This window comes from Wolffia australiana, chromosome 8, assembly GCF_029677425.1.
Source record: "Wolffia australiana isolate 7733 chromosome 8, ASM2967742v1".
Classification (NCBI taxonomy): domain Eukaryota; kingdom Viridiplantae; phylum Streptophyta; class Magnoliopsida; order Alismatales; family Araceae; genus Wolffia; species Wolffia australiana.
In genome coordinates this window covers 17325984-17338880 of record NC_135842.1, presented here as the reverse complement: position 1 = coordinate 17338880, position 12897 = coordinate 17325984, and the positions used below count along the sequence as shown (strand labels likewise).

Genomic DNA, 12897 nt, shown 5'->3' with positions numbered 1-12897 from the left:
TCTTGAGAAGTACCTCCTTGTGGTTAGACTCCTTTCTCATCCCATACTTTCTATATTTTGAAAAGGGGAATTTTATAAATTTATTGCATAAGCTTAAATCCAAACGACACATTTAAACATGCATTTAATCACACTAATTTTAGGCTTATCAACCAACCACATATATTTCTATCTAGGAGTATTGTCTAATTTATGAAACATGACTGCCATCAATCACTACTAGGTATAGTACCTCATCTTATTAATGTTCCTAAGGTGACTTATGCTATGGTAAACTTTGAAAACCTACTTGATCACCTACTTATGCATACGTAAATCATACATGATCTCTTCTATTATAATCCATTACTTGGCAAAGGACTCGATCATATTGTCTTCTTTAAGTCATTACTGACCTAGCTGGCTATGCCTAGCCTAGCTACATCCCAGACTGGTCTAGCAACCTCTAGGCCAACGCTTGAGACTCCCCTTACGCAGATTGGATTTGACTCATTCTATCTAGTGACATGCCCACCCATGCATGTGCTTTTGGGTTCTAGAGGCCTTGACATGGATGAATAAATCAAAACATTCCGCACCGGAAGACTTGAACGGAATCAAACGACATCATTAAAATTATGAACTGAAGTACCTTTGCATGGATCACATCCGTGAATTCTTAGATCCCGGAGTGAGACAAGTCGAGCTACTCAAGAGTGCAGCCTCTAGACGTATCCACGTCCAAAATTCTGGCATGGGTGAATTTTATTCAAGGCCTTCTCCTATTTTTATACTAAGTGGGTATTTTTTATAAAACCCCCAAAACTTAAGTATATCTTTCGACGTCCAAAAGGCTATTTGTGTGTGACCCTCTAGACCCATGTATCAGTCTAGTTAATGACTCTAGTGACCCAATAACCTTTATTGGCCTTCCAAATTAATTAACTTTATCATCATATAGATTCATTAATGTTGGATCGATTAAACCCAATCAATAGGTGGAGTCTACAACACGTGGGGTACCAAGCTACACCTCGTGTTTTAGAAGATACAAAGGAGTGTGTATCAACTCACTTCATAGAACATGTTCGTCATTGGTTACCGTGTATGTATAATCCCTCCTCCACTTGACGCTCCTTGGAAGACGTAGGGAATGGTCAATTGTCAACCCCTAATATGTCTTTCGAATTGGTACTGATGCATTCGAAAATCATCGGAGAACTCTTCTCCATATTTCACTACCTTGCCCAAGGACTTCGTTGCATCATCTTCCTAAGCTGCCACCTCATATACCGAGGGTGGACGATCCCATATTTACCACTCAATCATCTTCATGAACTTCTTGATGCACCCAAACTAAGATCGTTTAGAATCCCATGATTAGAGACTCGTTGGCCATAGCCAAAGTACAACTGTCCATCCACTAGACGTCTTTGGTGTCTTAGGTCTAAGTACCACTTGTACAACCGTGACGTGAATCGACCTGATTGACAGTTTGTTATAATACCATTAAGGGATTTTCACGGATCAATTCAATGAACTCTTTCCACCGAAGAGCACCCACTATCTGTCCTTAGTGTCTTCACACTAATGGCTACGGAACCGACCATACTCATCATATGAGTGAGGCTAGATAGTGTTATTGCATCCAGATATTTCAATGTCCTTCTCGCGTATCCTTTGAATATGAATGTTTAGAACACATACTTAAAGACTAGTGATATCTGTATTACGATCTCATCATAATACACTAAGTTCGATCATTATAAGCATCACACGTGTACTATAATGAATATGTTCTATTAATAAACATGGAATGGGATGTGGAATGCGTGATTGGCTTTTCCAGCCACATATATTCCATCAAAGAGAGCGTGAGAGAGAGATAACAAGAGAGAGAGACAGCGCGAGAGAGAGAACGTGTGAAAGGGAGAGAGAAAGGGAGAAAGAGAGCGTGCGAGTGAGATAACAGGGGGGAGAGAGAAAGAGCATGCAAGAGAGAGAGAAAGAGCATGCGAAAGAGAGAACAGGGGAAAGAGAGTGTGTGATAGAGAGAGAGAAAAAGAGCATGCAAGAGAGAGAGAACAGGGGAGAGAGAGAGAGTGTGTGTATGTGTGTGTGTGAGAGAGAACGTGCGAGAGAGAGTGTGTGCGAAAGAGAGAGAGAACATGCGAGAGAGAGAGCATGTAAAAGAGAGAGAGAATATGATAGAGAGTGTGCAATAAAAGCTTGAGAGAGAAAGTGAGAGACAGAGGGAGAGACAAAGCGAGGGAGCAAGAGAGATGGGGGGGGGACGCGACCAGGCAAGGGTGGGGGAGAGGGAAGCACGATCGGTGTGGGAGGGGAAGCGGGGATGATATTTTGTATTTATCCGGTCTTGGCCTGGTTTGACTATTGAACCGTATCCGGCCCGAGCAGCCGGTCCACCCTAAAATGGTAGACATACGGTCTCGGTTTGGTCCGGTTCGACTGGTCCCCAGTCCAAAATGTCAAACCCTAACCATAAGTATAGTTGATCTTGTGGCCACCTAGGTAGACTTGTACACGTCAGTGTTATATAGGCACCATAACATGCGTGGCTTGGGCATTTAGGCACTTAGGTGCCTAGACCCTCTTTGGCGGCACCACATGGGTGAACACATCATGAAGCACCCAAGTGACCACAAACAGGCTTGCCTAGTGGGGGAGTTCAAAACCACAACATATTGTTTGGAGTTCAAGCCTCTTACCACGTGTTTTTTTTGCACATTATATAGTTTTCAAACGTAGATTTTCATTAAAAGGCAGAATTTGATTCGAAAATAATTTAAAAATAAATGATTATGGACACAAAAAAAATTATGAAAGCTTCTAAAAAACACATGGAAAATCATATTATTTTTTCTTCACACTAATATTTTAAATTTAAACAACTTAATGTGAAATAAGATTTAATTTTATAACGTATATTTATCATTATTAGTTGAATTATTTAAAAGTTAAATTAGTCAATCTCAGATAAATTCTAGAAAAACCAGGAAAAATGTGTATTGATTTTTTTTTTGTTCTAAATAATTAACAGTTAACTTATTTGATGTCAATAAAATTCCTTGAGTCATGGGGATGCATGTTTTTTTTTAAGAATTGAATGAAATAATTTAAGAGTTAAATGATTCGATTTTATAAATTCCTACGACCATTTTAAATGAATTTTTGTTTCTTAATTTATTTAACATGATTATCACATTTTAAATATATGAATGACTTAATGAGATTAAATTTACTCTATAGTTCATTTGTTTATTTGATTAACCGTTTGCAATATATTGTTGTGGAATGTTTGATGGTGTGAGATTCTAGAAAAATCTTGATGGACCTAATTTAGGATCTCTAGGATATGGTTCGCCAATATATAGATATTTTGGGCTTAGAATTTTGACCATGAATGATATTCTAAATACATTCACATACTCGCACCATGCACAAGAAATATGAAATGTTCATATTTCTCATATGAAAGCACATGTAAAATAAGATATCACATTGTGCTCCTCACAATAATTGAGAACATTGATGCAAATTGTTTTATACCAGGGACTCCATATATTTAGTGCATAGATGATATGACCGAATGATAATGTTTCTCGATTGAAGTGTGACTAAATTTAGCCCTTTCTCACTCAAGAGTGACTTAGGCTTATTCACAGACTATGAAAAAATGATCTTTGAAATATAATATTTCCATTAAAAAGAGAATAAAAGTCCACGTTGGATCGGCTCGACTGGGCCAAGATCCAACGGACGGTCTGGATCTCTTCAACTCTCTCACGTGCGATAAGACTCGCACGTGTGTATTAGGGCAAACGTCCCTCACCCCTCTTCTACCCTGCTTAAACCCTCGCTACCGAAATAGCGTTGTCGAACGTTCTCGCATTCTGGGCCGAAGTGAAAATCTCTTCGACGATCTCGTTCTCTCTCTGATCTTGCGAAGATGGTTTGTTTGTTTGTTTTGATCTTGCTGTTTGTTTTTCTGATTAGTATTTTGCCTCAATCGTTTTTATAACTCAAAACTGATATGCATTTGGTTTTTGTTTCCGTTTTCTCTTCGATTAAAGAGCAACGAGGCCGTGAATCCGAAAGCGTATCCCTTGGCAGATGCCCAGTTGACGATCACCATACTTGACCTGATCCAACAAGCAGCGAACTACAAACAGCTCAAGAAGGGCGCCAACGAAGGTTATTTTCTGTTTTTTTTTCGATTTATTTTGTCTTCTAAGCATGATTTCGATTGCTTATCCGGGAAAATATGCTCTACACAGCTACCAAAACCCTTAACAGAGGAATCTCGGAGTTCGTTGTGATGGCCGCGGACACCGAGCCTCTTGAGATTCTCCTGCATCTCCCCTTGCTTGCGGAAGACAAGGTAATCTCTTTATTTTTTTTCTTTCTTTCTTGAATCTATGAGTCTGTTCATTCTCTGTCGAAGAATTGAGAAGTATTATTTTACATGTCGGGCTTACGAGTTATGAATCTTTATCGAAGTTTACGATTGAGTATTTTCCTCCTTAGGTCGTTACTAGTCTTTCGACCAATAAATAGAGAACCCATCATTGTTTTGGTTCGCTTAGAAATATGAGTTGTATATCATGCATGAACCCTAACTTGTAAAGTCGAAATCTCTCGTTTGGCGCTGGTTCTTTCTTGTTCTGTTTCGTTTTCGATCATTTTCTGCATTTAGAAGGCCTTGGTTTGTACTTCCTTCATCGAAAACTTCAAATTTAATGTGTTTTAGGCCCAATCCATGCGTGCCATTTCGGTCGAAAAGCTTTGGACATTTCGCGTTGTCTTTTTATCCAACTTTACTTAATTGGAAATTCTTGGAAGATTCACAATGCATTTTAGTATATTTCTGTGGTGGGTTTACGTGTGATAAAATTTTATGGATTTTCACAATCGAGTAGATTCTGGCTTAATTCAATCAATAAATTTGAAGCCGTCAGAAGTCTTTACGATTCGTAAACCCTAAAATCTAATGCCTGAACCTGTCTTTTGGGCTGACCCCTTGGATTCTGCTTCCTTTAAATAATTTTCTGCGTTTAGAAAGCCTTGATTCGCATCTGTTCCATCATAAGCCTTTAATTCAATGTGTTTCAAGTGCAATCCATGCTTACCCTTGCTGGATCTGTATCTGATCGGTGAGCTATGTCCATCTAGGGTTGACAGTTTTAACTAATATAACTTTCCTGGAAATTCTTCGAGATTAAAAGCATATATTATGTCGAGCTAGTCATTCATCATCATTAGACACGCTTTTTAATTTTGATGAGAGGCCATATCTTATGGTGCTTTAGCTTGGCATTTTATCAAACTTAACTTAATTGGAAATTTTCTAGAGATTGATGATGCACTTTATTTGGCGCGAACTGTTCATCATTATCATTATATACACTGCTTAATTTATCACTTCTTGGAGGTATCTCATTTGCTTTACGGCCGACAATTTACAAGAGGGGTATCAAATATGAAACTTAAATTGTTCAAAAAAATCAAATTTGAAAATGAATTTGGAGGTATTTTCCTTTGCAGAACGTCCCATACGTGTTCGTTCCTTCGAAGCAGGCGCTGGGCCGTGCATGCGGGGTCACCAGACCCGTCATCGCCTGTTCCGTCACCAGCAACGAAGGCAGCCAGCTAAAATCTCAAATCCAGCAGCTCAAGGTAAAAAAATATCCCTTTGTTTCATTAACTCGTCCTAATTACTCTATTATTTACTAATAACATCTTTGAAATTTCCATATCTCTCTTGCTGGTCTGTGTTTCTCACTCTATGACGTCTCTCTCGCTTTTATTTCTGTCTTTCTCCTTTCACCTGCATCTTCCCATCTCTGATTATCAATTTATCCACTATCTATCTTTCCATCTTGTGTCTTTTCAGTGTCCCTTAGCAAAATTGTTTCTTTCAATTGTCTCTTTCTTGCGTTTCTCTGTCTCTCTCTCTCTCTCGCCCTTTTTTCTCTTTCTATTCCTGATATATTTTTATCTTTCATCCAAAACATCTGTCTATCTTTCCACTTGTCTATCCATCTTTCCATCCAACACTCTCTCTCTAGGATACCTGTTTCTTTCTCTCCATCAATCCATCTACTACTAATTTTCTCTCTTTTGCAGTTCTTATCTGTCTATCTATCTATCTATCTATCTATCTATCTATTTATCCACCTTCCTACCCATCTACCTATGTATTTGTATGCATCTATCCATCTCTCTCTCTTTACTAGAGTAAAACGGGGCAAGAGAGAGACAGCGAGAGACCAGTTCTCATGCATCTCACTAAATGTTTTACTCTATTTCTCACTCGCTCCATCTCTCTTCCATCTCTCTCTACAGCAAGCCATTTCTTCTCTTTACAACTACTTCCTTTGCATCTCACTATTAATTTCTCACTCTCCATCTCTCTCTCTCTCTATTCAGCTAGCTGTTTCTTCTCTCTACAACCACTATCTATGCATCTCTCTACATGTTTTACTATATTTCTCTCTCCCCATCTCTCTTCTATCTCTCTCTACTGCAAGCTGTTTCTTCTCTCTACAACTACTTCAAATGCATCTCACTAATTTCTCACTCTCCATTTATCTCTTATTCTCTCTCTCTAGGGCTAGCTGTTGTTCCTTCTCTCTACAACTTCGTCCAATGCATCTCACTACTAACTTCTCACGCTCCATCTATCTCTCTTCTTCTTCTCTCTCTCTCTCTCTACCTAAAGCTGTTTCTTCTCTCTACAACTACTTCCTATGCATCTCCCTATTAATATCTCATTTTTCCCATCTATCTCTCTTCTTCTTCTTCTCTCTCTCTAACTTAAGCTGTTCCTTCTCTCTACAACTACTTCCTATGCATCTCCATATTAATATCTCATTTTTCCCATCTATCTCTCTTCTTCTCTCTCTCTCTACCTTAAGCTGTTCCTTCTCTCTACAACTACTTCCTATGCATCTCCATATTAATATCTCATTTTTCCCATCTATCTCTCTTCTTCTCTCTCTCTCTACCTTAAGCTGTTCCTTCTCTCTACAACTACTTCCTATGCATCTCACTATTATTATTCTCTCATTTTTCCCACCTATCTCTCTTCTTCTACTCTCTCTCTAGGGCAAGCTGTTCCTTCTCTCTGGAACTACTTCCTATGCATCTCACTACTAATTTCTCACCCCATCTATCTCTCTTCTCTCTCTCTAGGGCAAGCTGTTCCTTCTCTCTCTACAGCTACTTCCTATGCCTCTCACTATTAATCTCTCATTTTTTCCATCTATCTCTCTCTAAAACTGATGAAACTGCGATTTGGGCAGGACGCGATCGAGAAGCTTCTCATCTGATCTGCAGAGACTTTGCAAAAATATGGGCCCTGGAATTTCGGTAGTCTCCTTCTCGAGGCGTTGACTGTGATGATGATTGGGCGACTCCTTCCTATTTATAGTCTTCTTAGATGTTCTTCTGTCCTGTGTCCAAAAACAAAAAATACGAGGGCCTAATTGCGTTTGTTTAAATTGATGAGGGTGTTTTCGAACAACTTCCATTTATTTTTGGATTACTGGACATTTTTTATATTCCCCAATCGCTTACTTACTGGTGTCCCGATTGCGGCTTGCCACTCATCTGGTTCAGGGTTTGAACGGTTATTAGGGTTTTGATTAGGGTTTGGAGTGGTTATTAGGTTTTTGATTAGGGTTTGGAGTGGTTATTAGGGTTTTTGACTAGGGTTTGGAGTGGTTACTATGGTTTTTGATTAGGGTTTGGAGTGGTTACTATGGTTTTTGATTAGGGTTTGGAGTGGTTACTAGGGTTTTTGATTAGGGTTAGGAGTGGTTATTAGGGTTATTGATTACGGTTTGGAGTGGTTATTAGGGTTTTGATTAGGGTTTGGTGGGGTTATTAGGGTTTTTGTTTTGGGTTTGGAGGGGTTATTAGGGTTTAGAGTTAGGAAATGGCGTGCGGTGCGGTGCGAAATTTTGCACCGACTGTGCGAATTTTCGACGGCACTAGAAGCTCCGTGCGATGTGCGGTGCGGATTTTTGCGGAAATTCGCACCGGACATCGCACAAGTCGCACAATTTTGACAATACCCTCGTCAGTGTGCAAATTTGTACAAAAATTTTGGATTACTAAATATTTTTTCAATCCCCCAATCGCCCACTTACACGTGTCCCAATCAATGGTTGCGATTAATCCGGATTAGGGTTTGGAGTGCTTATTAAGGCGTCGTTTAGGGTTTGGAGTGGTTATTAGAGTCTTTGATTAGGGTTTGGAAGCGGCGTGTACGAGGTTCTTCGATCTCGTGGAGGAACGAATCATGGGGCACTCTGCGATTTGGCACTCTCATCCAAAGAATTATGGACCTGGATCGCGTGTTTGGTTATAGCTCTTCACGGTTTCTTGCCTTGTCAGTGAAGAATTTTGCGAATCATTGCCCATTGTCGCTCGTTTTCTCCTATATTTCTTGATTCGCGGCTGCTGCGTTCAATTTCTGGAAGTAAATTGGTTAATTTGAAACGTGATGTGGTAGGATTTCGGGTTTAAAATTTTCAGAGTAGCAAAGTTTAGTATTACGCCTCGATTTCTTGATTTGTAATGTCGGAATCGATTTCTTAAAGAAAATCGTTTGTATCTGCAACATGATTTGTGAGCATCTCGGTTTGAAAATCTCTGGAGTTCTTGTGAATTTTATGTTTTTGCCACGTTTGAGGTCGACTCTCCTGCCATGACATAGAAATAGGGTTTTCCTTCGATGCTTTTTGGCATTAGAATAGTATGCCATTCTGGGTGTGGCGCTTCTAAAATTTGGGAATATTGAGAGAACTAGCGCGCCTAATCAGAAGGAGAGAACTTCTTTGATCCGCTACCCTTTTGCCTTCATCATTTCTTTCACAAACTTTTGAAAAAACTACATCTAGATCTATAAAGGATAGTCTACTTTTGATTCTGCTTAATGCAACACATCATTTCTTATATTTTTATTGTTTGAACGCTGGTTGGAGCGGTTTCTGTTATTGCACTTATGCTTTCTGTGCTGAACGCAGTTCAGTATATTTTTCTTAATTAGTTTTTCACGAAGACTGGATATCCCACCCCAATGCCTTCAAAATTTGTTTCCTTTTTTCTTTTTCTCGGATTTGGTTTGCGTAAGTTATGGACCTTTCATTTATTAATAACCTTCAACAACATGCGTTCATGGCTGAATTCATTTTTTACCCCACGGGTTGTTTGGATCATGGTTTAATTATATCTAATCTAGCTTAAAATTTTCATTGACAGCGGGGTCTGCGGCAATTCCCATGGGTTGATCCGAAAATACGGGCTCATGTGTTGCCGGCAGTGCTTTCGGAGCAATGCCAAGGAGATTGGATTCATCAAGGTAAGCTTGATTAATTGTTGAGGTGATACGTTTTGTTAAACTAGGTGAAATTCAAACTATTACCATGATGGTCATAGTTCAAGCATTATTTGTGATTTCGACCTCTCTTTAAACTAATTTAATACTAAATTAATCAATGGTTTGTGTCCAGTTGGTTTTGGATAATGTTGAAACTTGTTTAGGCTGCTTATGTATTGAAGTAATAATACCATATCAGGTAACACGTCTCCAGTTAAGGCCAATGTGGATACAAATATAGTCACCCTGTTCCTGCATGGTTAGGCTGCTGATTTCTCTCTCTCTCTATCAGGATGGTATAAATACCATAAATTGGACTTACATGTAATGTAGATGTTTGACGTTCAAACTGAAACAATACCAAACATATACATTCACTAATATGGTGATCTCTTTGTACTATGGTATTTACAAATTCTATTGTATCCTCAGTCTTGGCGCTTGTTAACCTATCGGTGGTAGCTCTAATTATTTGTTTGATGCCTGCATGAGGACTAATTCTTAGAAACTATAAACCATAATGTTACTATGTTTGGAAGAATATTTTTTGGATAATATGACATCCTTACGTTAGAACGAATAGTTCTAAAATTTTATTCACAACGTTACTCAGTATGCATATAATGTTATAATTATTATATACACAGCGTCGGAATCCAATAATTAGATAGTTTAACTATAGACTAATTAATATTTTATAAATACTTCACGCCTACGTTAAAATTAGCAGTTCCACTATTATATAAATACTTCACGCCTACTGAAACCCTTTAGTCTTTGATTGCTAATTTTTGATTGCTAATTTTCAAACCAAAACTGATAGTCTTTGATTGCTAATTTTTGCCCGACTTAACTCTGACACTGATTCTTCGAGTATCATTTTCAGTAAATGAAACCCTGAAGTTACGAAGATATGAGATAAGCTTAGCAAGTGCAATAGTAAAATAAAGATAGTATCGACGATCCTAAAATCCAGCAAAAAATAAATAAAAACGACAATTTTCTGGGACAAAATAAAGGCGGTTGAGAAGCACCCCACCAGTTTGAAGGCCATTCGATTAGCGGTACTGCGAAAGAAACAAATTTGCAGTAAAAAAAGGTATCCTAAAATCAATTGAAATAATTTCAATACTAGGAGTGCCTAATAACCGAATCATATGACGTGATTGGGAATAGGTTAGTAATCCGAAAGAATTGTATTTCTGGTAGCTACTGCAACAAAACATCAAACGAGAATGCTTGAGAAGAACATGAATCCCTAAACTATAATAAGAATCGAACCTCTATAAGTAACATGAAAAACTGGAGAAATAATGATCTGGAAATGGGTTTAAAGACTTCATAAATTTATTCGATACGAGAATGAAATTTATTCGATATTGAAAAAGGGATTAAGTGTGTACCTTGATGAATCCAATCTCCTTGGCGTTGCTGCGGAAGCATTGTCTGCAGCACATCAGGCCATACTTCCTGATAAGGCCGTGAGAGTTGCCACAGACGCGGCTGGAGAGATAGAAGATCGATTAGGGAGATAAAATTGATGATTAAATTTGGATTGAAGGAGTGAGTACCATTAAATGCTAATATGAATTTAATACTGTTTTCCAAATCATTGGAGCAGACCTCCATATCGAAGAATAGAAGGATACTAAAGCAGTGAGGATATTCGATCTATGCACACATAAAATCCCATTAACCATGAAATGATCCTGAGAAGAACTATGTGCAATAACTACCTACGAGTATCAAACGAATATAATACAAGAGCCGAGTGTATGAATCTGGCGGAAAGAAATCAACATTCGAGAGAAGACTAAGTCGTTTAAAAAATGGTACTTCAAAGTTCAAATGAAATCAAATAAGAGATATTCTGCGCGGAATTTCAATATATGCAAGGCATAAGCATACTCGCAATATAAACCAACGAAAACGAGATTACAAACGAAATCAACATTTGAGTAATCATTCAGCGATTGCAACAACAGAGGTTAAACAAGTAGGAGGAAAATTTCAGGGTCAAACTACCAAGTAAAGGCACATCGGGCGACGCAGACCAAAACGTGCAATCGAAAACGACGAAACCGAGATTAACGCAGGAAATACAAACGGAAATACTTACCAGACCCTCGATCCAGGGCCATAGTTATTTGGATGCGAGTGCCAGATGTTGGCGTGGCCCATCCTTCTCCAGTCCGCAAACTCGATCTCAATCACCGAACAATGCTCTAAGTGTGTCTCTTTATCTCTCTCTTTGTCAGATGGTTACCGATTTATTCGGGTGACCGTTTCAAATGTTTTCAAAAAAAAAAAAAATCTCTCTCCTTGTCTCACTCTCTATCTCGCCCTTTAACCCTCTCTCTGGTTCTCTCTCTTTGACTCTCTCTATCTATCTTGATCCATCTCTCTCTCTCTCTCTATATATATATATCTCTATCTATATTTCATATCTATCTCTCTCTATGTATGACTCTTTATCTCTCTCTTTAACCCTATCTCGGGCTCTCTCTATTTGTCTCTGTAAATGTATATCTCTCTTTATCCCTCTCTCTATCTCTCTATTTGACCCTCTCTTTTGTCTCTCTCTCACTCTCTCTATCTACAGATCTTGCTCCATCTCTCTCTCTCTCTATATATATATATATCTATCTATCTTTCATATCTATCTCTCTCTATGTATGTCTCTTTATCTCTCTCTTTAACCCTCTCTCGGGCTCTCTCTATTTGTCTCTGTAAATGTATATCTCTCTTTATCCCTCTCTCTATCTCTCTATTTGACCCTCTCTTTTGTCTCTCTCTCACTCTCTCTATCTACAGATCTTGCTCCATCTCTCTCTCTCTCTCTCTATATATATATATCTATCTATCTTTCATATCTATCTCTCTCTATGTATGTCTCTTTATCTCTCTCTTTAACCCTCTCTCGGGCTCTCTCTATTTGTCTCTGTAAATGTATATCTCTCTTTATCCCTCTCTCTATCTCTCTGTTTGACCCTCTCTTTTGTCTCTCTCTCTCTCTCTCTATCTACCGATCTTGCTCCATCTCTCTCTCTCTCTCTCTATATATATCTATCTATCTTTCATATCTATCTCTCTCTATGTATGTCTCTTTATCTCTCTCTTTAACCCTCTCTCTGGCTCTCACTATTTGTCTCTGTAAATGTATATCTCTCTTTTATCCCTCTCTCTATTTGACCCTCTCTTTTTGTCTCTCTCTCTCTCTATCTACCTATCTTGCGCCATCTCTCTCTCTCTCTCTCTATATATCTCCATCTATCTTTCATATCTATCTCGTTTTGTCATGTCTCTTTATCCCTCTCTCTATCTCTCTCTTTGACCATCTCTCTCGATCTCTCTGTTTGTCTTTGTATATATATGTCTCTCTTTATCACTCTCTGTCTCTCTCTTTAACCCTCTCTTTTTGTCTCTCTCTATCTACCGATCTTGCTCCATATCTCTCTCTCTCTATATCTCTATCTATCTTTCATATCTACCTCTCTCTATGTATGTCTCTT

At 38.4% G+C, this 12897-nt stretch overlaps 2 protein-coding genes and 1 long non-coding RNA gene across 3 annotated transcripts; 2 read left to right on the top strand and 1 right to left on the bottom strand.

Moving 5' to 3' along the window:
- The first annotated feature begins 3811 nt into the window (after positions 1-3811).
- LOC144706656 (uncharacterized) lies at positions 3812-7577 on the top strand. Its single transcript, XM_078579658.1, has 5 exons — positions 3812-3952; positions 4074-4194; positions 4278-4381; positions 5545-5676; positions 7305-7577. Exons 1-5 carry the CDS (start codon positions 3950-3952, stop codon positions 7329-7331), a joined length of 387 nt encoding a protein of 128 aa, XP_078435784.1. The 5' UTR covers positions 3812-3949; the 3' UTR covers positions 7332-7577.
- Positions 7578-8229: 652 nt separating this feature from the next.
- Positions 8230-9853, top strand: LOC144706657 (uncharacterized). Its single transcript, XR_013582294.1, has 3 exons — positions 8230-8395; positions 9268-9367; positions 9585-9853. It is a non-coding gene; the product is annotated as an uncharacterized LOC144706657 (long non-coding RNA).
- Positions 9854-10304: 451 nt separating this feature from the next.
- LOC144706629 (small ribosomal subunit protein uS14-like) lies at positions 10305-11723 on the bottom strand. The gene is made up of 3 exons (XM_078579624.1): positions 11505-11723; positions 10789-10888; positions 10305-10452 (listed from the first exon to the last, which is right to left on the bottom strand). The coding sequence occupies exons 1-3, from the start codon at positions 11564-11566 to the stop codon at positions 10444-10446; spliced, it is 171 nt and encodes a 56-aa protein (XP_078435750.1). The 5' UTR covers positions 11567-11723; the 3' UTR covers positions 10305-10443.
- Positions 11724-12897: the final 1174 nt, after the last annotated feature.